The sequence below is a fragment of the Sprattus sprattus genome (genome assembly GCF_963457725.1).
Source record: "Sprattus sprattus genome assembly, chromosome: 21".
Taxonomy (NCBI): Eukaryota; Metazoa; Chordata; class Actinopteri; order Clupeiformes; family Clupeidae; genus Sprattus; species Sprattus sprattus.
Window position 1 is genome coordinate 15,398,406 of NC_137919.1, and position 22,515 is coordinate 15,420,920.

Below are 22,515 nucleotides of genomic sequence, written 5' to 3' on the forward strand. Positions count from 1 at the left end.
TTGTAAAAGTAGCGACTCTTGCTGAGTGAAACACACGCATTTCTAAACTAGACTGTTCCATTGGTTGTTGTAGGTGTTCCGGAAGATGCCAAACCTCCCACTCCTCCTGGCGTGATGTCTGAAACCATGAATAGTGTTTTGGAGGATATTCAATGTATAGAATCCAGACTAAGTGACATTGCACAAAAGCTTAGCATAGCCGTCAGTGCCCTCTCTGAAGGGAAGTTTGCATGCAATGATATGGATAAACAGGAAGAGAAGAATCAAGCATCTTCGGATACACCATCTGCTCCACATGGTAAAGAGAACTTACATGCAGTGAGGGAGATCACAACTAGATCAACGGATCATCATCTTGGCCAATCAGATCCAGACACAGAAACCAATCAGAGCACTCAAAGTGTACGATCAGACAACACTGGCAGCCAGCAGAACTCAAGGTATACAGGCCGACCTTCTGGAAACGACCATGAACACCCGGGGAGCACACCCACACACAGAGACAGCGGATACATGAGCAAACACAGGGTGCCTATGTGTGATTCCTCTGGGAAGACGGGACTGAGTACAGCCGCAGACAGAGGGGATGAAGGACTGATGGAGAAAGAAGGTGTGAGGGAGAAAAAGACAAAAAGGAGAGATGGACAGTTTGAGGAAGAAAATCAAGGAATGAGACACGGTTGGGTCATGAAAGGGTAAGTATAAAAGTTCACCACTTCCTAAACACTTTTTTAAATAGACCATAAAGCATCCGTTTTATTCATTCTTTCTGATACTAACGATCATCCAAGAACATATGGGTACAAGTTAGAGCATGTTCTCTGAAGGAACCTTACAAGATGCCAAAGATAACAGCTCCTTCTCTTTAGTAATACAGCCTCTCCTCCCAAGACTAACAGGAAAGCCTGAGATGCACACATCAGACACGCCCACCCTCTGCTACGTCACGGGCCCCCTGGGGATGGCAGAGGTCATGACCTGTGACCTTGTGAACGGCCTAGGTTCACTCATGGTGTCAGATCTGGAGGAGCTGGTCAGCAGTGTCCTCAGGCTACGGCTGCCAGACAACACCAAGTGCTCCTTCCCCATCACCGTGGTCATCCCATTCCGATCCCGCTACCGCGGCAACTACCGTGACATCATAGTGAAGGTTGTAGATCAAGCTTCAAGGGTCAGCTACGTCAACCCTGTGTCCATGGAAGGCAACTACGGAGGACAGAAAGTAAGTACAAAAAAAAAGCTTTGCCAGTTCAAACCATGGCAACAGAATCCCTGTACATGTACACATCTCGGTACACAGATATGGGTTTGTTTTATGTGTTCACTGTTTTTGACACCACTGTGTGTGAGTCAGTGACGTGCAGTCAGGGTAGGCAAGGTAGGCACTGCCTACCCTGACAAAATTCAAACGTAAAAATGTTTATTAAATAATTTTATTTAATAAACTTGTATTTGTATTTGTACCGAGTATTCTTGTGATTTATATATGCAATACATACGTTATTCCAATTGTTTAGACGTTACGATGACAATTGTATCAGTTACGCATAAACAAATACAAAAAAACGGTAGAATAAGCAGTGCCTTTACTGTCCATTCATTTTGAACGGCAGCGAAAAACTCATGTCGCGCATGCGCACTTAGATTCTGTATTCTTTAATATGTACGTCGAAAGGCACAACTCTACTGTGCCTTTGCACGTAAATATGTTATGCCAGTAATCATCTACGTTACGTATCAAACATGGACCAATTAAAATTGAGATATTACTGGACATTTGCGCAGCTGACGTCATTACACCAGCTAAGCGTAATCCCCGCGAAAATCAAAGTAAAAATGACAACAGCGGTATCTACCGATATTGTGGAACTTAGACATTTCTCCAAACTCGACTTTAATAGAAAAAAGTAGTAACTAGCAAGAGGGAGGCCTATTCCAACACTAAATGAAATTCTGCAGAAAAAGGGACCAAAAATTGTCGTTTCAAACGGACTGGTATGACAAAAAAGATTGGCATTGTGGCTGTGCTAGTCAGGTGAGTTAGAAACTATTTTGAGCTTAATTTTGAAATGATAAGTGTGGGGTTGAATTAATGCCGACTGCAAGCCATTTGCTTTCATATTCAATTGAGCAGTGTGTGGTCTCATTGCTGCTGACTGACATACATAATTGGCCGCTGTGCGGATAAAGATGTTTGCATTCTGATGATGGACATTAACTGGTGTGTGCATGCGTGTGCGAGACTGAGAGTACGATATGTTATCGTGATTGGATTTTTTTTTTATACATCGATCGACCGTGCCTGTGTGCCGCACTTGTACCTACTGTTGTGACGTAGCCTATTAGCCTAAACAATAAATAAAGTAATCTGGCTTTCATAACTCAGTGCCTACCCTCGTACTGACTTCACCGCACGTCACTGGTGTGAGTGTGTGTGTGTGTGTGTGTGTGTGTGTGTGTGTGTGTGTGTGTGTGTGAATGCTGCTCTTAGGGCTCATATGCAGAGGTGCGTGTGTACACTCTAGGTGTGTTTGCAGTAGTGTCCTGCTTAAGGAAGGAGAGCTACACCATCCCAAAGAAAGGGCTCTCCCTCAAACTGAGCATAGACTCCAGAATCTCCTTGGACTACCTACCAGGATCCTTCACCTCTCCAGTGATCGCCCAGGCTGTGGTACAGTACTGCTTACACTGAAACCTAACAAAGGCTACAGAATACTACTGAACAAGCATGTTAAATAAAATGCTAAAAAGTACCTTACGCTATAGAATCCATGTAATATCCCACTGAGGTGACAAAATCATAATGTCCTTATAACCTTTATTACTTTGAGTTGTTTGTATTTAATTAAATTCGAATTCAATTTGATTACATTTTCGTAGCGCCAAAACAATAATTTACATTTACATTTAGTTTACATTTAGTCATTTAGCAGACGCTTTTGTCCAAAGCGACGTACAAGGCACTTCATATGGATTTATATGGATCATATACAAAACAAGCCTAAACACCTATCAGCAAAATGGCCTTTTAACAGCAAAACTGAATGGATGCAAAATTTGCATGCCACCTTACCAAAGTTGTACCAAAATGTGTGATAATACAAAGCATTTCACCAATTGTTAATCTGATCAGGTCCAGCCGGTGGAGTCCAGCCTGCTGTCTGCTCTGAAGTCCAACAGGGACGTGTACCAAGCCGTCCTGTCCACCAGCCCTCTCCTCTACCTCACGCACCCCAGCAGCCAGCCCCCCCGCAGGACCTTGGCCCTCACCCTGCCCTGCCCCCCCAACCCCGACCGGAGGAGGTCTGGGGAGGATGGCGACCCCAGTCACCCCCGCCCGACCAGTGCTGCCCCCATTCAGGACACTCCACTCCACCATAGAATACGGTGAGAGTAGAGGCTTCAGTCTCTACCTGTCTATATCTGTTAAATGAAAATCCACTCAAGTTACCTCAGGCTCCTGAGTTGTGTACTGTATAATTCTATTTAATATGCATATTGGGCTCAGCCATGTTTGGGCAGACAAGAGAGAGGCACGGGCTCACTCTCCGACTGCAGTAAAGAGGAACCAAGAGAGAAAAGCAAATAGAAACACATCACACAAGGTTATAGTTATAGTTATAGTCACACAAGGTTTATAGATGGAAGTTAGCGTTTCTCCGGCACCAAAAAAATATGTCAGCAGAGATAACCAAGTGGTAGGTCTCTCGTGTCCTAGGTCATCTTGCTACGCTTTTTGCAACGTAATGCATCAGCAAGGCAGAAAAGGACTACTAGTTCTTCTTATCAGGCCTGGCTTACGCACACACACACACACACACACACACACACACACACACACACACACACACACACACACACACACACACAGAGGGTACACTTTTAAACACATACACAGAGAAAGAAGTGTCAGCACTTAAGAATCAAAGTTACTCAGAAACACAGAAAATGTTTGAGTACACAAAGACATATGATTAATGCAAAGGTATTAATTAATACACAGACGTCATTGATTAAAGTCAGAGTTTAATATTTCTCAATCAAAGTCTTCGTTGTGTGACAGCGCAGTGCTGCACCGGGCTCAAACTTGCAACCTTAGACATTTTTGAAGGTGAGAAAAACTCCCTCCACATCTCTATGCCCCCTGGAACATTACGTCTTTGTCACTGTGTAAACCAGTCACAGCCAAGTGGCATATTGTGTAATAAATAATAACTTATATTGTCATTTAACCTGCTCTTAACATCTTACAGCATGTATGTATGTATGTCTGTATGTGTGTATGAATGTATGTTGTGTGTATGCATATGTGTGTGATGCGGAATATGTTTGCGCTTTTAGGGCCGTGAGTGCTTCCGTAAAACCTTCCAGAGAGTTGGCTAAGGAGCAGCTGGTTCTGTTGGGCTGGAAGGAAGAACAGTGGAACGTTCTAGACAATGTGTCTGTCAGGAACCTGCAGAATGGCCTGGTGTCCTTTGAACTGATGGAGCACTTTGAGAGGTGCATCTTACAGCAAGACCTCCAAATGGCCATTAGTGGTGTAAAACACATGCAAAGACACTCACAGAAAGATATATAGATCAGATAGATAGATTGATAGATAGCTAGATAGGTATTGATATTTATATCAATTATAAAGGTGCCTTCTTAAAAGAAACAATGGGTTTGTCCCTCTTTCTCCCTCTCCTTGCAGGCTCATAGTGTTACGTCTGCAGTCCACAGTAAGACCCTCCTATCTGGCTGCCATGGTGGAGGAGATTGAGGATTCTGTGCGCCGTGTCATGGTAACCATTGTCCTCCGGCGTCAGAGGCAGGACCCTCACAGCGTGGTGGTGGCAGCCCTGCCCAGCAGAGACCTGAGCTGGGAACTGGCCAAACTCCAGGGCCAGGCTTACTGCGGCCCACCCGAACCCTCTGGGGAGATAGCCATGAGCGAGGGAGACCAGCTGCGGCTGAGTTTCAGTGGGAACATCACAGGTACGCACGTAGATGTCGCTTTCCACCCACCATGCATTCAGACAAATCTTAAATAGCATAGCACAAGATTTGATTCTTCTCTGATTGCATTGTACAGCGGCGCTGACACTTGTATTTGCATTCCAGTGAAGTTGCTTAACAACAGACCTATTGAGGCATTAACTTGTACCCAGACAGACAGACAGACACAGACACACACAAGACAAGAGCAAACATGGCACACATCCAAGTCTTTTTTTTTATTCTCAAATAGTTTGGTTGTGGTTGTAATCAGAATGTTCTGCATATATTCAGCTCACTTAAACAATGACTTGAGAGTACTGACATGCATTATTTTATAACATAAAAAGAGAGAGAGTGTGTGTGTCTTTCTGCTCGAACTTGAGAGTTTCAGTGTTCTTGTATGCGTTTGTTGTCTATAGCTGACCAAGGACCAGTTTCTCCAAACACCATCACCTTCCACCACCAACGAAAGAGCCATGAGTATCTCACATTGGCAGTGGTGGACCCGTTTGGGAACTACAGCTCTCCACACTACAAAGGCCTGGCCGTCTTTCATAGGGTCCCAAGAACCCAGCTGGTCTGGATTGGAAACACTGCTGTTCTTTCTCCACAGCACCCTCTAAAGGAGCCTGTGTGTAAACTCTCTCTCACTCTACCCAAGGTATACAGTCTGAGCAACTTACAATTTTAAACACAGTGATGATAGAGAAGTTGAAGTGTGAAAGATTTTTTCCTTCTTTTTTTCTTTCTTTCTCTCGTTCTTTCTTTGTTTATCAGAAACTACGAATAACCAGTCGGCTAACGAGTGCAAAAGTGATGCCACACACCCATTCCGGTAAGATTCTAAGTAAATTGAATATTCATCAAAATCAATAAAGAATGAGAACTGACATAGTTGTTTCGCTTTCTCTCTGAAATTCAATTTCAAATAGCAAAATTCAAACAAGCTTCAATGATAAAGACACACAGATTCATTTACAAAAAATCATAACAATATTAAACATTATAGAATGGACAAAATAGACCACTTTTACTTTAACTAATGCTGATATAATCTCTCTGAATGATAATCTCTGATATCTCTGTGTGTGTGAGTGTGAGTGTGTGTGTGTGTGTGTGTGTGTGTGTGTGTGTGTGTGTGTGTGTGTGTGTGTGTGTGTGTGTGTGTGTGTGTGTAACTCAGACTCTCTCTCTGATGAGCTACTTGCATGGCTGTGCGAGGAGCTGTGTGAGGAGGAGGCGGCGCTGCTGTTGCTGGCCCTGCGGGTGAAGCGGAGCGCGGTGCAGCTGGCCCGTCTCAGGGCGCCCGCCGACAGCTTGCCCCGCCAGGCCTTCCACGTGCTGGGCCTGTGGCGGAGGAGCCTCCCCTCCCACACCCCCAAGGGGCCTCTGCTGGCCCGATGCCTGGCGCGCGCTGGCCGGCCCGACTTGGCCAAAGAGCTGCTGCTCAGGGAGGGGGGAGGAGGGGAGGGGTAGAGCATGGATAGGGTTAAGTGAGGCGATTCGTTTTTGTTTAGTTCAGCTGAGGTCAGTTCAGTTAATTTCATCTTAGTGTAGCTGAGCCGAGCTGACAGTTTTCTGCTGAACTCAGGTCAATTCAGTATAGAAAAGCAGAAACACAGCAAGTTCATTTATACAGCAAAACTCATACATATTGGTGATTCAAAGTGCTTCACCAGCGATCAGATGAAGGAACAGAAATGAAATACAGGGGTGTGTTCCCCATGATAAGTGTTGCATAAACGATGATGTGTTTTTTGCGGAACCCAACTCAGGTCAGCTTAGTTTAAGTGCAGGGGTGTATTTGCAGAAAACAAATGCAAGTAATCCTCAGTTGATTTACTTTCTGCTGCCAGTTGACATTCTACCACAAGTATGACTCTGGCTTCACCGACCCTAAAATGAAAAAAGAATGAGACGGAGGAGGGGGAGAGGAGTAGTGAGGAGGATAGGATGGTGGCAGGCGAGGTGAAGATAATTGTATGTTTTCAGGAAATACACCATTCAGTCAGTCGCATTTCCAGAAAACAAATGCAGCAAAGGGAAAGCGAGTGGACTGAAAATATGGCCTGACTTCAGTTCATTCATTTTAGCTGAGCTGAATAGACACAAGGCACATATGTAAAGCGTGAGACAAGTGAGGTAATTTTCTATGGCCAGGTCGAGATCAATAACAAGCAGAAAACTGCACGCAAGTCATTCTGAACCCATCTCTTTTTTTTTTTTTTTGCTCCATCATGTGTGGCCTGCTAAAGGCACTGGGTGGCACTGCTGCACTACTTCTACAGGTTTTGTATTATCAGGTTGATGTGCTACTGGTGTTGACATTCTGTGTGTTATGCATTCCTAACGTGTTTTTTAAATAATGCATTGGAAGTCATCAACTAATGATCTTGCTTTTTCAACATAGGATGTAAAGGTAAAAAGTAAACATGAATAATTTGTGATGGCATTCTAGAAAGAACAAGGAAACATTACAAATATACAAGATTTACTTTCGCAAAAGGTTTTTCTTTTCAAAAATCTATTTTTAACCCTTTGAATTCTGAACTGTGGAGATGTTGTTTTTATCTTCTCAAAAGCGTATGCTGAGAGGTTGTAAATCGTCTCTTTATATTGCTGTCAATACAAGTAGATCATCCAGATCTGTATCTGTTTTTTACCTAGTGTAGGCTACTTTCTGCTAACAAAGAAGCTTGTCAGTTGAAAGTTGTTTTTTCCCCTTCTGATGTTGATGTTGATGTCTGATATTGCTTGTCAAGATTAAAATGTGATGAAAATAACAATGTCGTAAAAAATGATGAAACTTTCCCTAATGCATTTTATGTATTATGTAGTTTGGAGCAAGAGATTTAATAAACTATTTAGCTTTCTCTTATTTCTCATATTTTGTTCACTGCTATGTTACTGAAATGATGCATTCTGTTCTGCTATGACCACGGCTCTTTGTCTTTGCTACTTTACTTACTTAAATAAAAATTCAATTTACAGTGTAACTGTCTGAGAAAACTGTCTGTCTTAGGGCCTCATTTATAAAACGTTGCGTAGAAACCATCCTACATTTTGTCTAAGACATTTCCTGAAATGAGCGTAAGTGAGATCCACAGTAAACAGACGTACACACAAAAAACACGTGTACGCCAATCCTTCGGTTATAAATCACAAATGGTCGTGAAATTGTGCGCAACTGAATATCCGCCCTCAAAACGCCCCTATTTAATCTAATCAGCATATTATCAATGCACAAACAGAGCGCATCCTCAATGCACAAACTCTCTGTGACAGTGGCAAGCAGGAAAGAAACATGTAAACAGAAGCATTAAAGTGAGGCTGACATCGATGTTCTGCTGATGGAACAGCAGATGCGGGCCAAAAAATCGTTAGAAAAGCCTGTCTGGTGGCGTAATGGCAAAAGCAAAGTATTTGACATGTAGAAGGCACGTCTCCGAAGCACCAGCGGCCGCAACTGTCGCACTGCTGCTCCAGCATCGGAGTCTCGCTGGCCATCGCCACCTTCCCTTAGGCATGCCTTTGCTGTGCTCCACTACCAACCGCGCACGGGCATGTGCTGTATTAAAGTGGTCTTCCTAGGCTGTTTGAGTGTGCGCAATCTGGATGAAAATACATTGGGAACCCTGTTTTACGCAGGAAATCCTCTTACACATATTGCTTTTCCTGGGCACTGTATGGAAATCTAATACATTACGGGCATATAAAGTGATAATACTGCGAAGAACATCGGGCAAAATTCTGCTAAATGAATTCCAATTTCTCATCGGAACGTTCCTGTAGCCAGGAATCCAAGAACAGACAAAACCTGAACGTGTATGGCCTGGTTGCATCTGGTGCGCCTCTGTAGACGAGAGGCTATTTGGGCACAACGCTCTCGACGAGCTGTAGGCCTACCTGCTTATCAGCCATACATCATCCTGTGTCAAAAAGTGTGCGCGATCACGAAAAAACCCTTTCTCTCCTTATTGCGCAGTTGGCAATATCCTCTAACAACGCCAATGCAGCTATATCTCCTAATGAAAACTAAGCCACTATTAGATTTTCTATAGGCTATAGATTGAGCGAAATGTTTTACACTTGTGAAATAAAAACGGAATACCTATTAGACGTGAATCTCATTCATGTGTGAATTGTTCTAATAGTTTAATTGATTTTATTGAGCGAAACATTCGCCCTAATGGTGACGGTGGTGCACGATGATGATAATGAAACTGCGTGTCGGCGCTTTGAGTTCTAAATTCCTGCAGTACTCCAGTATTGCCACAAGGAAATGTACTTACACGAACTAAAACCAGACGTAGAGATACGTCCTTTTCTACGTCTCAGACGGTTTTTATAAATCTGTACTTAGACGTGGATTTGATCGCACGCACAGTCTAAGATCAATTCTGTGCGTAAGTACGTTTTATAAATGAGGCCCTTAGTTTTTACCAACACCAATACCTACCACTGCCATATGCCAGAATGGATGGTCTAGCCAATGATTTGTGTTCTGAAGAGGTCATCACGTCACGAAAACATCAAGAAACACTGACCCATACCAAGAATATACTGTATGTATTCAGGGAAAGCTGGACTGAGTAATGGATGATCAAACTGGATACTGTTTTCTTTGTGCAGTAAAAAATCCTTGGGTCCATATCACTGAAGATTTCCTTTTAGTGCACTGTCCATGCATATGCTTTCACCTCACAATATGGTGTTTTAAACGGAAGGAGTGGGAGCTGGTGTCAAATCTGTCAGGTCATTTATGCCCAGTTTACCTGTTCAAGGCGCGGCATTTGCTTAGGCGCTTGTTATCTTGTTATCTCTTCCTCGATAATGAGGTCCATTTTTTGTAGTTACATCAGACCTGAGTTCTACAGAAATGACTACATACTGTGATTAAGTCATTTATTGTGCACACAAACATGTAGAGAGAGTGGGGTAAAATGAGAAAAGATTGAGCTTGTATTCTCCTTTTTCATCTTGCCATGGAAGACAGAATCATGAAGACAAAGTATATTATTTCACAATTGTCTTTTTGGTTTTGACATATCGTGTATAATCAGTCTCACATCATCAGTAATGTATGTGAGTTTAAAAAATATATATATTATGTCAGATATGTCTATTTGACCTCCAGTTGAAAGTTTTGTGAACTTGTGTTTTTCTGTTTTATATTCCCTTGGCTATGAGTGAATCATCTTACTCTTCTTCCTATGGGGAGTACAAACATGTAAAGTCTGTTGACAAACACTGCCATTTCAGTGCTTGATATCACATGTTATATCAGGTTCCTACAGCAGAAAACCCCTTTATAACACACGTGTGCAAGCCAGGGTCACATGTCTACAGAAACTTATTTCTAGGACTTTCCACCAGCTCACCCAGGGTGTGTTGTTGCATTCACACATGGGTAGGTTATTCATCTGACTTTAAATAAACCAAACAAAGTTCTGTCTGGATGGATATATCCCCCTTGTGGATGGATGCAAGATGGCCTCCAAGTCTCACGCAGTACTCCTGAAGGTAAACAGAGAAATAAGATCATGGCAAAGACAAGAAAAAGAAACATTTAATTAAATTGAACTTAAATGAAGAGATGTACGTGGCATATTGTTAAATCAATCCACACAAAGTAATACAAAAAATCAGCAGCATTCATGTTCATCAAGTTGGCTCTTTAAATCAGAAATATTCCGTTACTCACCTTCGCCCGAGATAAATGGTTGGAGAAAAGCTTAAAGCAACGATTTCCATGGCGAGTCCATCCCTGTTTACACCAGGCCTGTTTCTGCTCTGTCAACAACAGAAAAGTGAGCCAGATCCAATGATAGCATATTCTCTCTAAAGAAGAGAAGCTAAAGTATGCTGAACTGGTGCCAGTGGTATAACATTGAAAAATGTCTGTTTTCATGTGCAAAAGTAAAGGTTCATTGCCCAAAATTGACGTTTCATTGCCCACAAACTTGTTTTCTTGTACTTACCTACAATACCTGGAATTTGTGTTGTGATATGTGGCATCCTGCTAAGGGGTTGGCAAATACTGGGACACTCAGGAAAAAAACTGAAACACCTCACGTGCAGTAGGTTTATGACGCATTGAACCTCCAGTAATTCTCCACCAGATAAACCCTTGTTCATTGTTCTCTTTGCGCAAATAACTGTACAGATATTCTCAATGACTAACCAGTTTCAATTAGGCCCAATCTGGGTGGATAGATGTCAGGTTCAGATCAGGATGCAGGTATAAAGATTTAAATTCCAGTGTAGGCTATAGCACACTTTTATTATTTGTATTACTTTGATTATTTTGTTATTATCACGTGCTAGATTGGGTGCAAGATCTGTTTCATGTGGGGAAAGATGGTATTATAGGCAACATGACAATATAGGATATATTCTACTTATGCCAAATTACCTGACGATAAAGCCTGACTTACTCCTACAAAACCGTGCATATATAACAGATAGTAGTCCCCAAACCTTTATGCCATAATTCTTTTAATTATTAGCACATTTGGACTAGCATATTTGTGACAGTTGGACAGGTGACAAAAGGTATTTCATGAATGATAAAAATATATATATATTGCCTACACCAGTCTTTACCTGAATTGAACACCTTTTCACCAATTAATTGCAATCTTTTTTAAAGACTCTGCTCCTTATGTCATTGTTAGGTATTGCCTGTTATAGAGATGCTACCAAACCAGATCCTTGTAGTTTTCTGTTATATCTCTACTTCTTTGACCGTGTCTGTATATCCTTGACCTTGATTCTAGACCAGTGATTTTGCCTCTGTACCTTTGGATAACTGAGTTTCTGAATGGTGTCTTTCTCTACTGGATTGTACTGTAGAACTTTTACTTAGTAAACACACTGCATTTTGGTGTGAACCTTTATTCATCACAGTCTTGAACTTAACCATGATAATGTAATTATCTATCTAGACTTATATTAAGTCTATACAAAATATAACAACAATGGGCCTCATTCTCGATTGCAGTAAATAGAATTTACGTAGGAGGGAATTTCTTCTGAACTCCACTAACAATGTTTTAGGGAAAAATTTGGCATTCATGACAGTTATCTCATCTGAGATTCGTTCTGAATTTCAGAACGCTTAATAGCAGTCGTAAATTGCCCAGAGTTTTCTTAAATGCAATTCCTCAAAAAAACACAAGATGCCCCATGGGGCCGCTCAGTGTTAGGGGGTTAAATGCTGAATTTGTGAAAAATCATTGGTGATTGCGTTCACATCAACTCTACAGACATCCTCAGATTTAAATAATCATAATAATAATAAATACAAGAAAATTCTGTAGGGTTCTGAAACATTTATATTGACTATACTTAGTTTTGAATCAGAGATTTTTAGTGCTTATAGTTAAGCAGAATTGGTTTAAGGAGTTGGCACATGAGTCTAAGGTTGGGGTCATTGTGTCATAAGTTCCAAAGAAGAGAAAAACTGCAAACAGAGGGCAGTGCCTTTCTCTTATCAACACATACAGCAAGACCCAAAAGGCCATTTCCCTGAACACTTTCCAATCTGCCCCAATTCACTCTTTACTTCCTTGTTCAGTTGACCTACCATATTACAGTTTTTCTCCGTTGATAACACTCAAAAACTGGAACTTATGGCACATTGATCACAACCTGTAACCCATGTGCCAACTCCCAAAACCTTTGTGTGAGTGGTTTTGGGATTTGTGTGTGAGAAAAATTGATGAAAGATTGCAACGAAAGATTGTTCGAATGTTGGATTACAGTTTTTCACTGTTGCTAAAACCCGTTTTTCAAAACAGTAACGTCTTTATCAAAACTGCACACAGAAAATTGAAAACCTCACACACAAAATGCTAAACCTGACACTCCCTTTGCAAGATGACTCTTTGCTATCAAATCTCTTAACTGTTCACAAAATGGAACTCGTGTTTTCATTTGGTACACACAGCCATATTTTCAAAACACACACACATACATTCATTTAGTACACACAACTAAGCATTAGCTGCACACTACCAAGCATTTACAGCACACAGAAGTGCAAAATTGAAAACACAATCATCGAAACACACCATATGAATGACAATGACTCATTGAGCCCTTTCTCCTTTTGTAAAATGTATCAGTGTAGGCCTACATTTTTCATAGTCAAACATAAAACAGCAATACCGTTGTTCTCACAAACCATATTTACAATTTTAGTCTCCTGTTCCACCAGATTGTATTGACATAAAATTGTATACAAAATGCTTATAGTTTTTCTCAATTGCTTACACACATTTTTTGAAAGCATGCCTCGTTCTCAAAACTCTAACCACAAATTCCAAAGCAACTAACTGAAAATGCAAAACCCTTTATATCTCCTGGAAAATGCTACTTTGCTTTCAAAAAATATTGAAAGTGTGTTTTCTTCCTCCACAGTGTGGTTCTCTTTCAGTCCTGCAAAATACAAATACTGTGAGCACACTACGTATATTATATTGATATGCAGTATTGCAGTACACAAGGCAAACAGATTTCGTACTTGTTCTCCATCCTGAAGGTTCTAATGAAAAACCATGAAAACATGGTCTACCACAGCGGCCCAAATCTCATTAGAGATGACCATTCTCCTTCTTCTTTCTCCTGATCCTCCTCCTTCTTCACCTTGTCCTCATTCTGTTCCTCCTCCCTGTCCTCCTCTTCCTTCTCTCTGTCCTCCTACTCTTCAACCTCCTACTCCTCCTCCTTCTTGTCCTCCTCTTCTTCCTCCTCTCACTCTTACCCCTCTCCTTCTCTGGTTGTGGATCTTTTCAAAGTTTTCAATAGTTTATCCAACAAAACAGAGGCTCAAGACACTTTACAGTTTTTCACTGTTGCTAAAACTCGTTTTTCAAAACAATAACGGCTTTCTCAAAACTGCACACAGAAAACTGAAAACCTCACACACAAAATGCTAAACCTTACACTCCCTTTGCAAGATGACTCTTTGCTATCAAATCTCTTAACTGTTCACAAAATGGAACTCGTGTTTTCATTTGGTACACACAGCCATATTTTCAAAACACACACACATACATTCATTTAGTACACACAACTAAGCATTTGCTGCACACTACCAAGCATTTACAGCACACAGAAGTGCAAAATTGAAAACACAATCATCGAATCACACCATATGAATGACAATGACTCATTGAGCCATTTCTCCTTTTGTAAAATGTATCAGTGTCGGCCTACATTTTTCATAGTCAAACATAAAACAGCAATACCGTTGTTCTCACAAACCATATTTACTATTTCAGTCTCCTGTTCCACCAAACAGTAGATTGTATTGACATAAAATTGTATACAAAATGCTTACAGTTTTCCTCAATTGCTTACACACATTTTCTTTTTACAGTAAAGCATACCTTGTTTTCTCAAAACTCTAAACACAAATCCCAAAACAAGTAACAAAAAATGCAAAACCCTTTATATCTCCTGGAAAATGCTACTTTGCTTTCAAAAAATATTGAAAGTGTGTTTTCTTCCTCCACAGTTTGGTTCTCTTTCAGTCCTGCAAAATACAAATACTGTGAGCACACTATATTCTATTGATATGCAGTATTACAGTACACAAGGCAAACAGATTTTGTACTTGTTCTCCATCCTGAAGGTTCTAATGAAAAACCATGAAAACATGGTCTACCACAGTGGCCCAAATCTCATTAGAGATGACCATTCTCCTTCTTCTTTCTCCTCCTCCTCCTCCTCCTTCTTCACCTTGTCCTCATTCTCTTCCTCCTCCTTGTCCTCCTCTTCCTTCTCTCTGTCCTCCTCCTTCTTGTCCTCCTCTTCCTTCTCTTTGCCCTCTTCCTCCTCCTCTCTCTCTTACCCCTCTCCTTCTCTGGTTGTCGATCTTTTCAAAGTTTTCAAAAGTTTACCAAACAAAACAGAGGCTCAAGACACTTTTATGGTGCAGTCCTCACTGCAAATTGGTCAAAAGACTTGAAAGTTTAGAGATTTCACTATTTGTGCCTTGCAGGTTGATGCTTTGAGATTTTACTTGAAAATTCTGTGCAACAACGGAACTTTGTGTACAGTGTTTTGACAACAACGTGATGTGTAATTGACATCAGTGTGTTCACAAGGAAAATCAGAGTCTAATGCAGATAAGGGAGTCTTAAGTATTTCCCTCTTGGGGCGAGCGATTGATACATGACGTGAAGGTTGTGCAGATTGTGCCGAATTTTCGCTTTTTACTTCTTAACAATAGTGAAAAACTGTAATGGTGCAGTCCTCACTGCAAATTGGTCAAAAGACCTGAAAGTTTAGAGATTTGACTATTTGTGGTTTCCAGGTTGATGCTTTGAGATTTTACTTGAAAATTGTGTGCAACAACAGAACTTTGTGTACACTGTTTTGACAACAACGTGATGTGTAATTGACATCAGTGTGTTCACAAGGAAAATCGGACTCTAATGTAGATAAGGGAATCTTAAGTATTTCCCACTTGGGGCGAGCGATTGATACATGACGTGAAGGTTGTGCAGATTGTGCCGAATTTTCGCTATATACTTTTTAACAATAGTGAAAAACTGTAAGAACCTTGAATATTTGCACTATTGTAAAAATTCACAGCTCCTGTACATACTTTTTCAAACTTTCATAGACCATTGCACTGTTTGTTTTTGTATTGTATTGTGTTTGTTTTTGTATTGTGTTGTAATGTATATTTTTGTGTAATATATTGTGTTTGTTTTTGTATTGTGTTGTAATGTATATTTTGTGTAATATATGTGTAAGCACATTGAGAGCCAGTTCACCAGGTAAAATTCCTTGTTTGTTCTAACTTACTTGGCAAATAAAATCTGATTCTGATTCTGATTCTGAACAACTTCCAAACAAATTCCAGCTGACCTGCAGAGACAGGGTACAACAGTGTCAGCTCACACTATCCGTCGCCATCTGAATGAAATGGGGCCCTATGATAGGAGACCCAGGAGGAGCCCACTGCTAACACAGAGACAAAAAAAAGCCAAAACTTACCTGGGGAAGCCCAAATCATTCTGGGAGAACGCCTGTGGACAGATGAGACCAAAGTAGAGCTTTTGGTAAAGCAGTTTGTTGAGGCCTTTAAAGAAAAGAATTGAGGCCTTCAAAGAAAAGAATACGGCCCCTGCAGTCAAATATGGTGGAGGTTCACAAGTTTTGGGGTTGCTTGCTGCTACTGGCACCGGAAACCATGACTGTGTGCATGGCATCATGAAATCTGAAGACTATCAAAGTTTGGGGCACAATGTAGGGGCCAATGTCAGAAAGCTGGTTCTCCGTCAGAGTTCATGGGTCTTCCAGCAGTACAATGATCCAAAGCACCCAGAAATGGTTTAAGACAAAGCGCTGGAGGGTTCTGAAGATTCTGGAGTCCAGATCTAAATCCCATACACCTGTAGCTCGATCTCAAACCCAGTTTGGGAGAAGGCACCCTTTGAATGTGATAGACCTGGAGCAGTTTCCAAAAGTTCAGTAGAGAGGTGTAAGATTCTCATTCATGGTAAAAGGAAGCAATTGATTTCAGTTATTTTTTCAAAAGGGTGTGCTCCAAATATAAAGTGTGGCAATAATGTGTGTCACAGGTTCTGTGATTTGGGTGACTCTGGTATCAAAAAGAGAATTAGAATAATGTATCGAGAAAGGAATGACATCTCGTCCAGTATCAAATGTGACTATTAAGAAAGTTGTGTCCCCATTGATATGAACCTTATATAGATAGATACTATAGATGGATATTTTATTCATCCCGAGGGAAATGTATATAAATCACCTGGGTAGAACCTGGGTAATGTTAAAATGATTGGTAGAATGAAAACCGCACTCTCAAGCTTTTCTCTTTTAACAATAAGACCAGTTTATTTTAGTACAGACGCGTTTCGGCCTTACGCCATCGTCAGTGTACACTGACGATGGCGTAAGGCCGAAACGCGTCTGTACTAAAATAAACTGGTCTTATTGTTAAAAGAGAAAAGCTTGAGAGTACGGTTTTAATTCTACCAATAGTTTACATTCTTTTACTCGCACCCGAAAACGCATTTATATATTTGTTTTGAAGTAGAGTGCGCCTATCCCTACGAATAATGTTAAAATGAACAATTTTAAATTGGAAGAAGCCTTTTGAATTGAGGAAATGTGATTCATTTATTCTGGTTGTAAGGTAAACAGAGGAAACATTCCTCTCTGTACATGGTTCCTACAGTAATTGTGGTTAAAATAACAAGGAATAAAACTCAGCAAGCTATTAGAAGCTTCAAAGATAAACAAACATATATCATCAGACTGTCTTGACAGTGACAAAACTTTAGTCTTGACAGTGACACAGAACTGCTCTGACATAGACGTTATGTACTGAGGGCTGAGGACACATTACAGCCATCAATAGAGCTATCAATACATACATTAAACATTGATTTACAGGTATTGCTTTTAAAAGAGGAAATGGAGAGAGAACCACAAAGCCCCAGTTATGACAAGCACGTTGGATATAGCACAATAGCTGAGCCCATGACAATATCCCTGACTATGGACTCTGCTGCTGTGCAGACAAAAATACCAGTTACTGGTGTCTGTCTGTTGCCACTGCGATGGAAACACAACATCCCAAAGGCATTGGACGAGATGACTCTGTCCTTAATGGATATGTCACTGTAGATTCCTAGTAAATCAAACTTTTTAATTTGGCTTCATGCCATTAACATAGTTTAAGACCCTTTTAAATGAGGTAATGGAGAGAGAACCACAATGCCCCAGTTATGACAAGCAGGTTTAATATAGCACAGTAGCTGAGCCCATGATAATATCCCTGACTATGGCCTCTGTGTACAACAGCTTGTACCTTACTCTCTGTGGGTCATTAAACCAGAAAATTCTGTAGAATAGTTAATCATGACGAAATAAACAAACAGGGGAAAACTCATGGCATGACACACCACACACAGGAGGCAAAATGAAAATGTCTCTTAGATCACAGGGATCTTAACAGAAGTACTCTTAAAGGCACCCAGTGCAACTTTCGAGGCTTAAAAATAAACATTCAATTTCTAGTCTTTTTTACACGTAGTAAGTTTCAATAACTCCATACCGTTACATATCGACATTCAATGAGCAAAGATGAGACGTCGTCGTGTGGTGAGAACTGATAGAAAATCGATAACAACAACAATCGCCGCCATTTTCTTTATTTTTTGTAACCTACAATAAATACAGCAGGATTCCAGTCAATGGAAAAATGGCCTCTCCCCACCGGTGATTGTTGTTGTGTACGATTTTCTATCAGTTCTCACCACACAACGACGTCTCATTTTTGCTCCTTGAATGACGATATGTAATGGTATGGAGTTATTGAAACTTACTACGTGTAAAAAAGACTAGGAATTGAATGTTTATTTTTCATTGAATGTTTACATAAAGTTGCACTGGGTGCCTTTAACACTGACACACCCTTCCCAAAAGTTCGCTGGGGGCGAGGCTCTAGGGTCAAAACTGTATAAAGTCAGGGAAAGGTTTACCCCCGAACACACTCAACATTCAACCTTACCAACCAACATTCATCAAGATTGAGACTCAAGGCTGTACAGGTAAGATTAAGTTGTGGTGATTTGTACTATTCATATCAGATGATTTGGTAGTGTTTTAGAGTCAATATGAACAAGTATATACGTATAATGTTGCAGCATCACAGCGATAGATATTAGGGTTTTAATTTTTCATCTTTGAATCGTTTTAAGTCAGCCATTCGCATGACTGTTTAGACCTTCAAAGTGGAGTGTATAATGTTTGCTCTTTGAAAACAATCAGGAAAAAAAATCTAAAACAAACTTTTATGTGTGTCTTAGAAGCATTCTCTAATTTCATCAGGGCCATCTATGTGCCACATTAACCAATGTGGCTGGAAACAAGTAATTCCTTATTATCTACTGCTATTTGGCAGTCTCCAACTATATGGCAATTTAAAACGTGATTCATTGCACATTGCAGATATGTTGTATCTTTAAAAGATAGCTTTCAGTCTTTCATAGACACCAGGGGCGGACTGGGACAAAAAATCGGCCCGGGCATTTTGAACCAGACCGGCCCACTAAATTCGATAACACACCTTTTTAATCTCGAATGTCTACACCAACCAGGCTTATAGCTAGCAGGGCGTCTGCCCTATAGTCTACTAAAAAATAAGAAGAAACGGGACGCCCTACTTTTAGGCAGGACGGCCTAAAGACGCCCTATTTTTCTCCCGTTTTACCTGTTAACTTCGCTGAATGTGATCAAAATTCACCGTTTCAGTCGCCTCAGTGCTTAGCGAAGTCTAGAATCATACATATGACCTGCCAATTAGAAAATACAAATAGCATTGCTGTATTCCTGCTACAACAATGTTACATCATGATTCCAACGAAACATTGATTCACGGGCTCGCAGAAGCTCCAGAAGACAGCTGTCTCACCGCACGTCACTGAACCTACTACTGTATGAGTTCAACAAGAGTTTGTGTGTTAAGGTGGTGGTCTTAATTAATCTAAATGCAATACACATCATACACTTTAAAGCTTTGTTCAGAATACGGAGGTATAAGATCGGTCGATATTTTCCATGAAAATAGCGACTGAAGAACCCCCTGTTCTCGTCTCCGAGAGGACAGGCTGTATTGCTCCCTTTTCTAGAAGGGAGTCTATTTCCTCCTGTAGGAAACGCGCTTGATGAGGTGGCATTAACGTTTGAACTACGCCCCTGAACTTCGGGGGGGACGGGAAAACTGGAGCGTATAACGGGCTATCATAATTCGGTATCTGGACAAATTGGCATATTTTCGGAATACCAGGGTTTGGGAATACTGGGCTTTCGGAACAATTGACATGGCACCGCGCACCACTCAAACACACAACATAGAGTGTAGGCTAACGGCTGGCTGTTTCAGAGTACAGTAGGCTGAGGGCTAGCAACAGCTACAGACTTGTCTTGTATTTAGCTATGCAAACGAACTTGGCCATAGAACATAGGTTCTAAGTCAAACATATTTTAGAGACGTTTTAATTCATGATCAGTAAGCTTACCGTAGGTCGTTGTATCGTATCTCCCTGGCTGTAGCCACCAGCACTGTCATCCACGGGAGCTGATGGCAAAGTTTAGCTAAAGGTAGAAGGTGTTTGCTGATATGATTGGACGAGACCCTAGTCACTCAAGAAGACGGCCAATGGGCCGCAGACTAGCGTGCGCGTGTCAAGCATGTCAAGGCCATGGGCCACGCTGTTTACCGTCCTAATGCATTATGTAGGCAGGTCCAAATCGAAAGGGGTTTGTGTTGGGTCAGCCCAGGGGATGTGATTGGGCCAGCCCAGTGTCAGTAGGGCCGCTGATGAACTAATTTCGTGGGCCAGCCGGTCAGACCATTATATGGGGAAAAAAATAAAAAATTAAAATTCGGGACCATCGGCCCATATTGCACCCCGGCCCAGCGGGCAAACGCCCGGTATGCCCGATGGCCAGTCCGTCCCTGATAGACACAATTTAGGTGACTGCTTGAAAACCTGTGAAATGCTCACAAAGGCAGCTATTGTGATGTTAATATGTGCTGCTGCTCAGGTTCTATTGTTGGGCAGTCATTGTTTGGCACCTGTGGGCTACGGACAGCGGATGTTGTGGCGTGAAGGCTTGCCTTCACGGACCCAGGTACAACACGCGACATGTGTTGCAGTACTGGACAGTTTGTATAGCTCTATCAATTGGTTAAAGATTTACAAAACAGTAACAAGTAAACTTTTTTTTAATGACAGATTACCCCCACTTTAAGAACCACTGATCTATCTGATTAAAACCTACTATATAAGCTTCTGCTGTGCCATTCTCATCTTCACCAAATCATCCAGAGGCTCTCAGACATTCCCCTATTAGCAGGTGAGCATCATCCCACAGACTCTGCCCTTTCCCTCAAACATTTCACTTCATACATTTAGTTTTTTTAACTGTATGCTGCCGTGTCATTGTGTGTGTGTGTGTGTGTGTGTGTGTGTGTGTGTGTGTGTGTGTGTGTGTGTGTGTCTGTTTCAGAATAATTAACCACCATGGCGATTCTGCCCATGCTCTCTCTTCTCTGTGCTGTGTTTGCACTGAGCATGGCAACAGGTCAGTAGGAGATTCCATTTAGCAATATCATTTTTAATGGATGTTTTCATGGTTGTAGAGGATGTTGTGAAAGTGAAAAGGATAAAAATGAATGAATATAAAGCAACAGTCGACATGCTTTGAAAAGTATTTTGTCATGACAAAAGTTTGTCATACTGACCATGGTGACCCTCTCCATCCTCCAGAGGCACTGACTGATGAGGGTCCAGGTGAAACTGAGGTCCAGCTCCCTAGTTCTTCAGGTGGGTTTGATTCAAATCACTTAACATATAGTATCATAAGGTCTGTTGGACTTATTGTGACTGGAGGAGGACTTTAGCAGGACTTTAGCATTGTTGTTGCATATGACATCAAAAAAACTTAAGTGAACTGTATTCATTCGTTACTTTTTTCTTTATTAAGGAATTTTAAGTGACTCTTGACAAAGTATTTCATTAACTAATTTGCTCTCACAGTACAAATCAAAACTAAGTATAGTCAACAGAAATGTTTCGAACCATTAAGAAATTGTTTACTTGATGTTTTGCTAATCTAAATCTTGGATAGCTATACAAACTCCCCTGTACTTAAAGAAATGCTAGCTAGCCTTCACAGCACAACATGCACCACAGGTGCTAAACCTGACTGCCCAACCATAGAAAACTGGAAATTTACTCCACTGCTGTCCTCAAACAGGTATGCCTCGTTTGAATATCATGCAATTATGGTAACTGCTCCTGTTAAAACATATGTGATTGTTATCTACCGGCCACCAGGACAACTGGGCGATTTTGTCCATGAGCTGGACACCCTGCTGTCATCCATCCCTGACCATGAGTGCCCAATACTCATCCTTGGCGACATGAACATCCACCTAGACAATCCCAACCCGGCTGTCTTTCGGACCCTGGTTCACTCGTTCAACTTACAACAGGTACCCACTCCCCCAACTCACAAAGCAGGGAAAGAGCTTGACCTCGTCCTTGCTCGGAACTGCACCACGGAAAACCTAACCGTAACCCCTCTCCGTCTCTCAGACCACTTCTTCATTCGCCTTGATGTTCGGCTCATTGAGCAACCCTTTGTCCCTCCTCCTATGGTCTCGTTCCAGCGCAACCTCCGCAACCTCTCTCCCACTCACTTTTCCTCCCTGGTTTCCTCTACTCTTCCACCTTTATCCACCTTCTCCTCACTAGGTGTCAATGATGCCACAGAATCTCTCTGCTCCACTCTAAGCTCATGCTTGTACAGTTTGTGTCCACTTTCTACCAGACCTGCGCGAGCTACCCAGTCTCATTCATGGCTGAGTGATACCCTCCGAACGCAGCGCTCCAATCTCAGAGCGGCTGAGAGAAAGTGGCACAAATCTGCAGCACAGGACGATCTTGCAAGCTACCAGACACTGCTGGCCTCCTTCTCATC

General features: G+C 41.4%; 1 protein-coding gene across 1 annotated transcript; it reads left to right on the forward strand.

Annotated features, from left to right (window-relative positions):
- Positions 1-910: 910 nt before the first annotated feature.
- On the forward strand, positions 911-6,456 carry dthd1 (death domain containing 1; the record flags this gene model as incomplete). Its single annotated transcript, XM_080859825.1, has 8 exons — positions 911-1,222; positions 2,492-2,671; positions 3,134-3,387; positions 4,342-4,500; positions 4,694-4,977; positions 5,400-5,557; positions 5,758-5,815; positions 6,164-6,456. The coding sequence occupies 8 exons, from the start codon at positions 911-913 to the stop codon at positions 6,454-6,456; spliced, it is 1,698 nt and encodes a 565-aa protein (XP_080715951.1).
- Between the last annotated feature and the right edge of the window lie 16,059 nt (positions 6,457-22,515).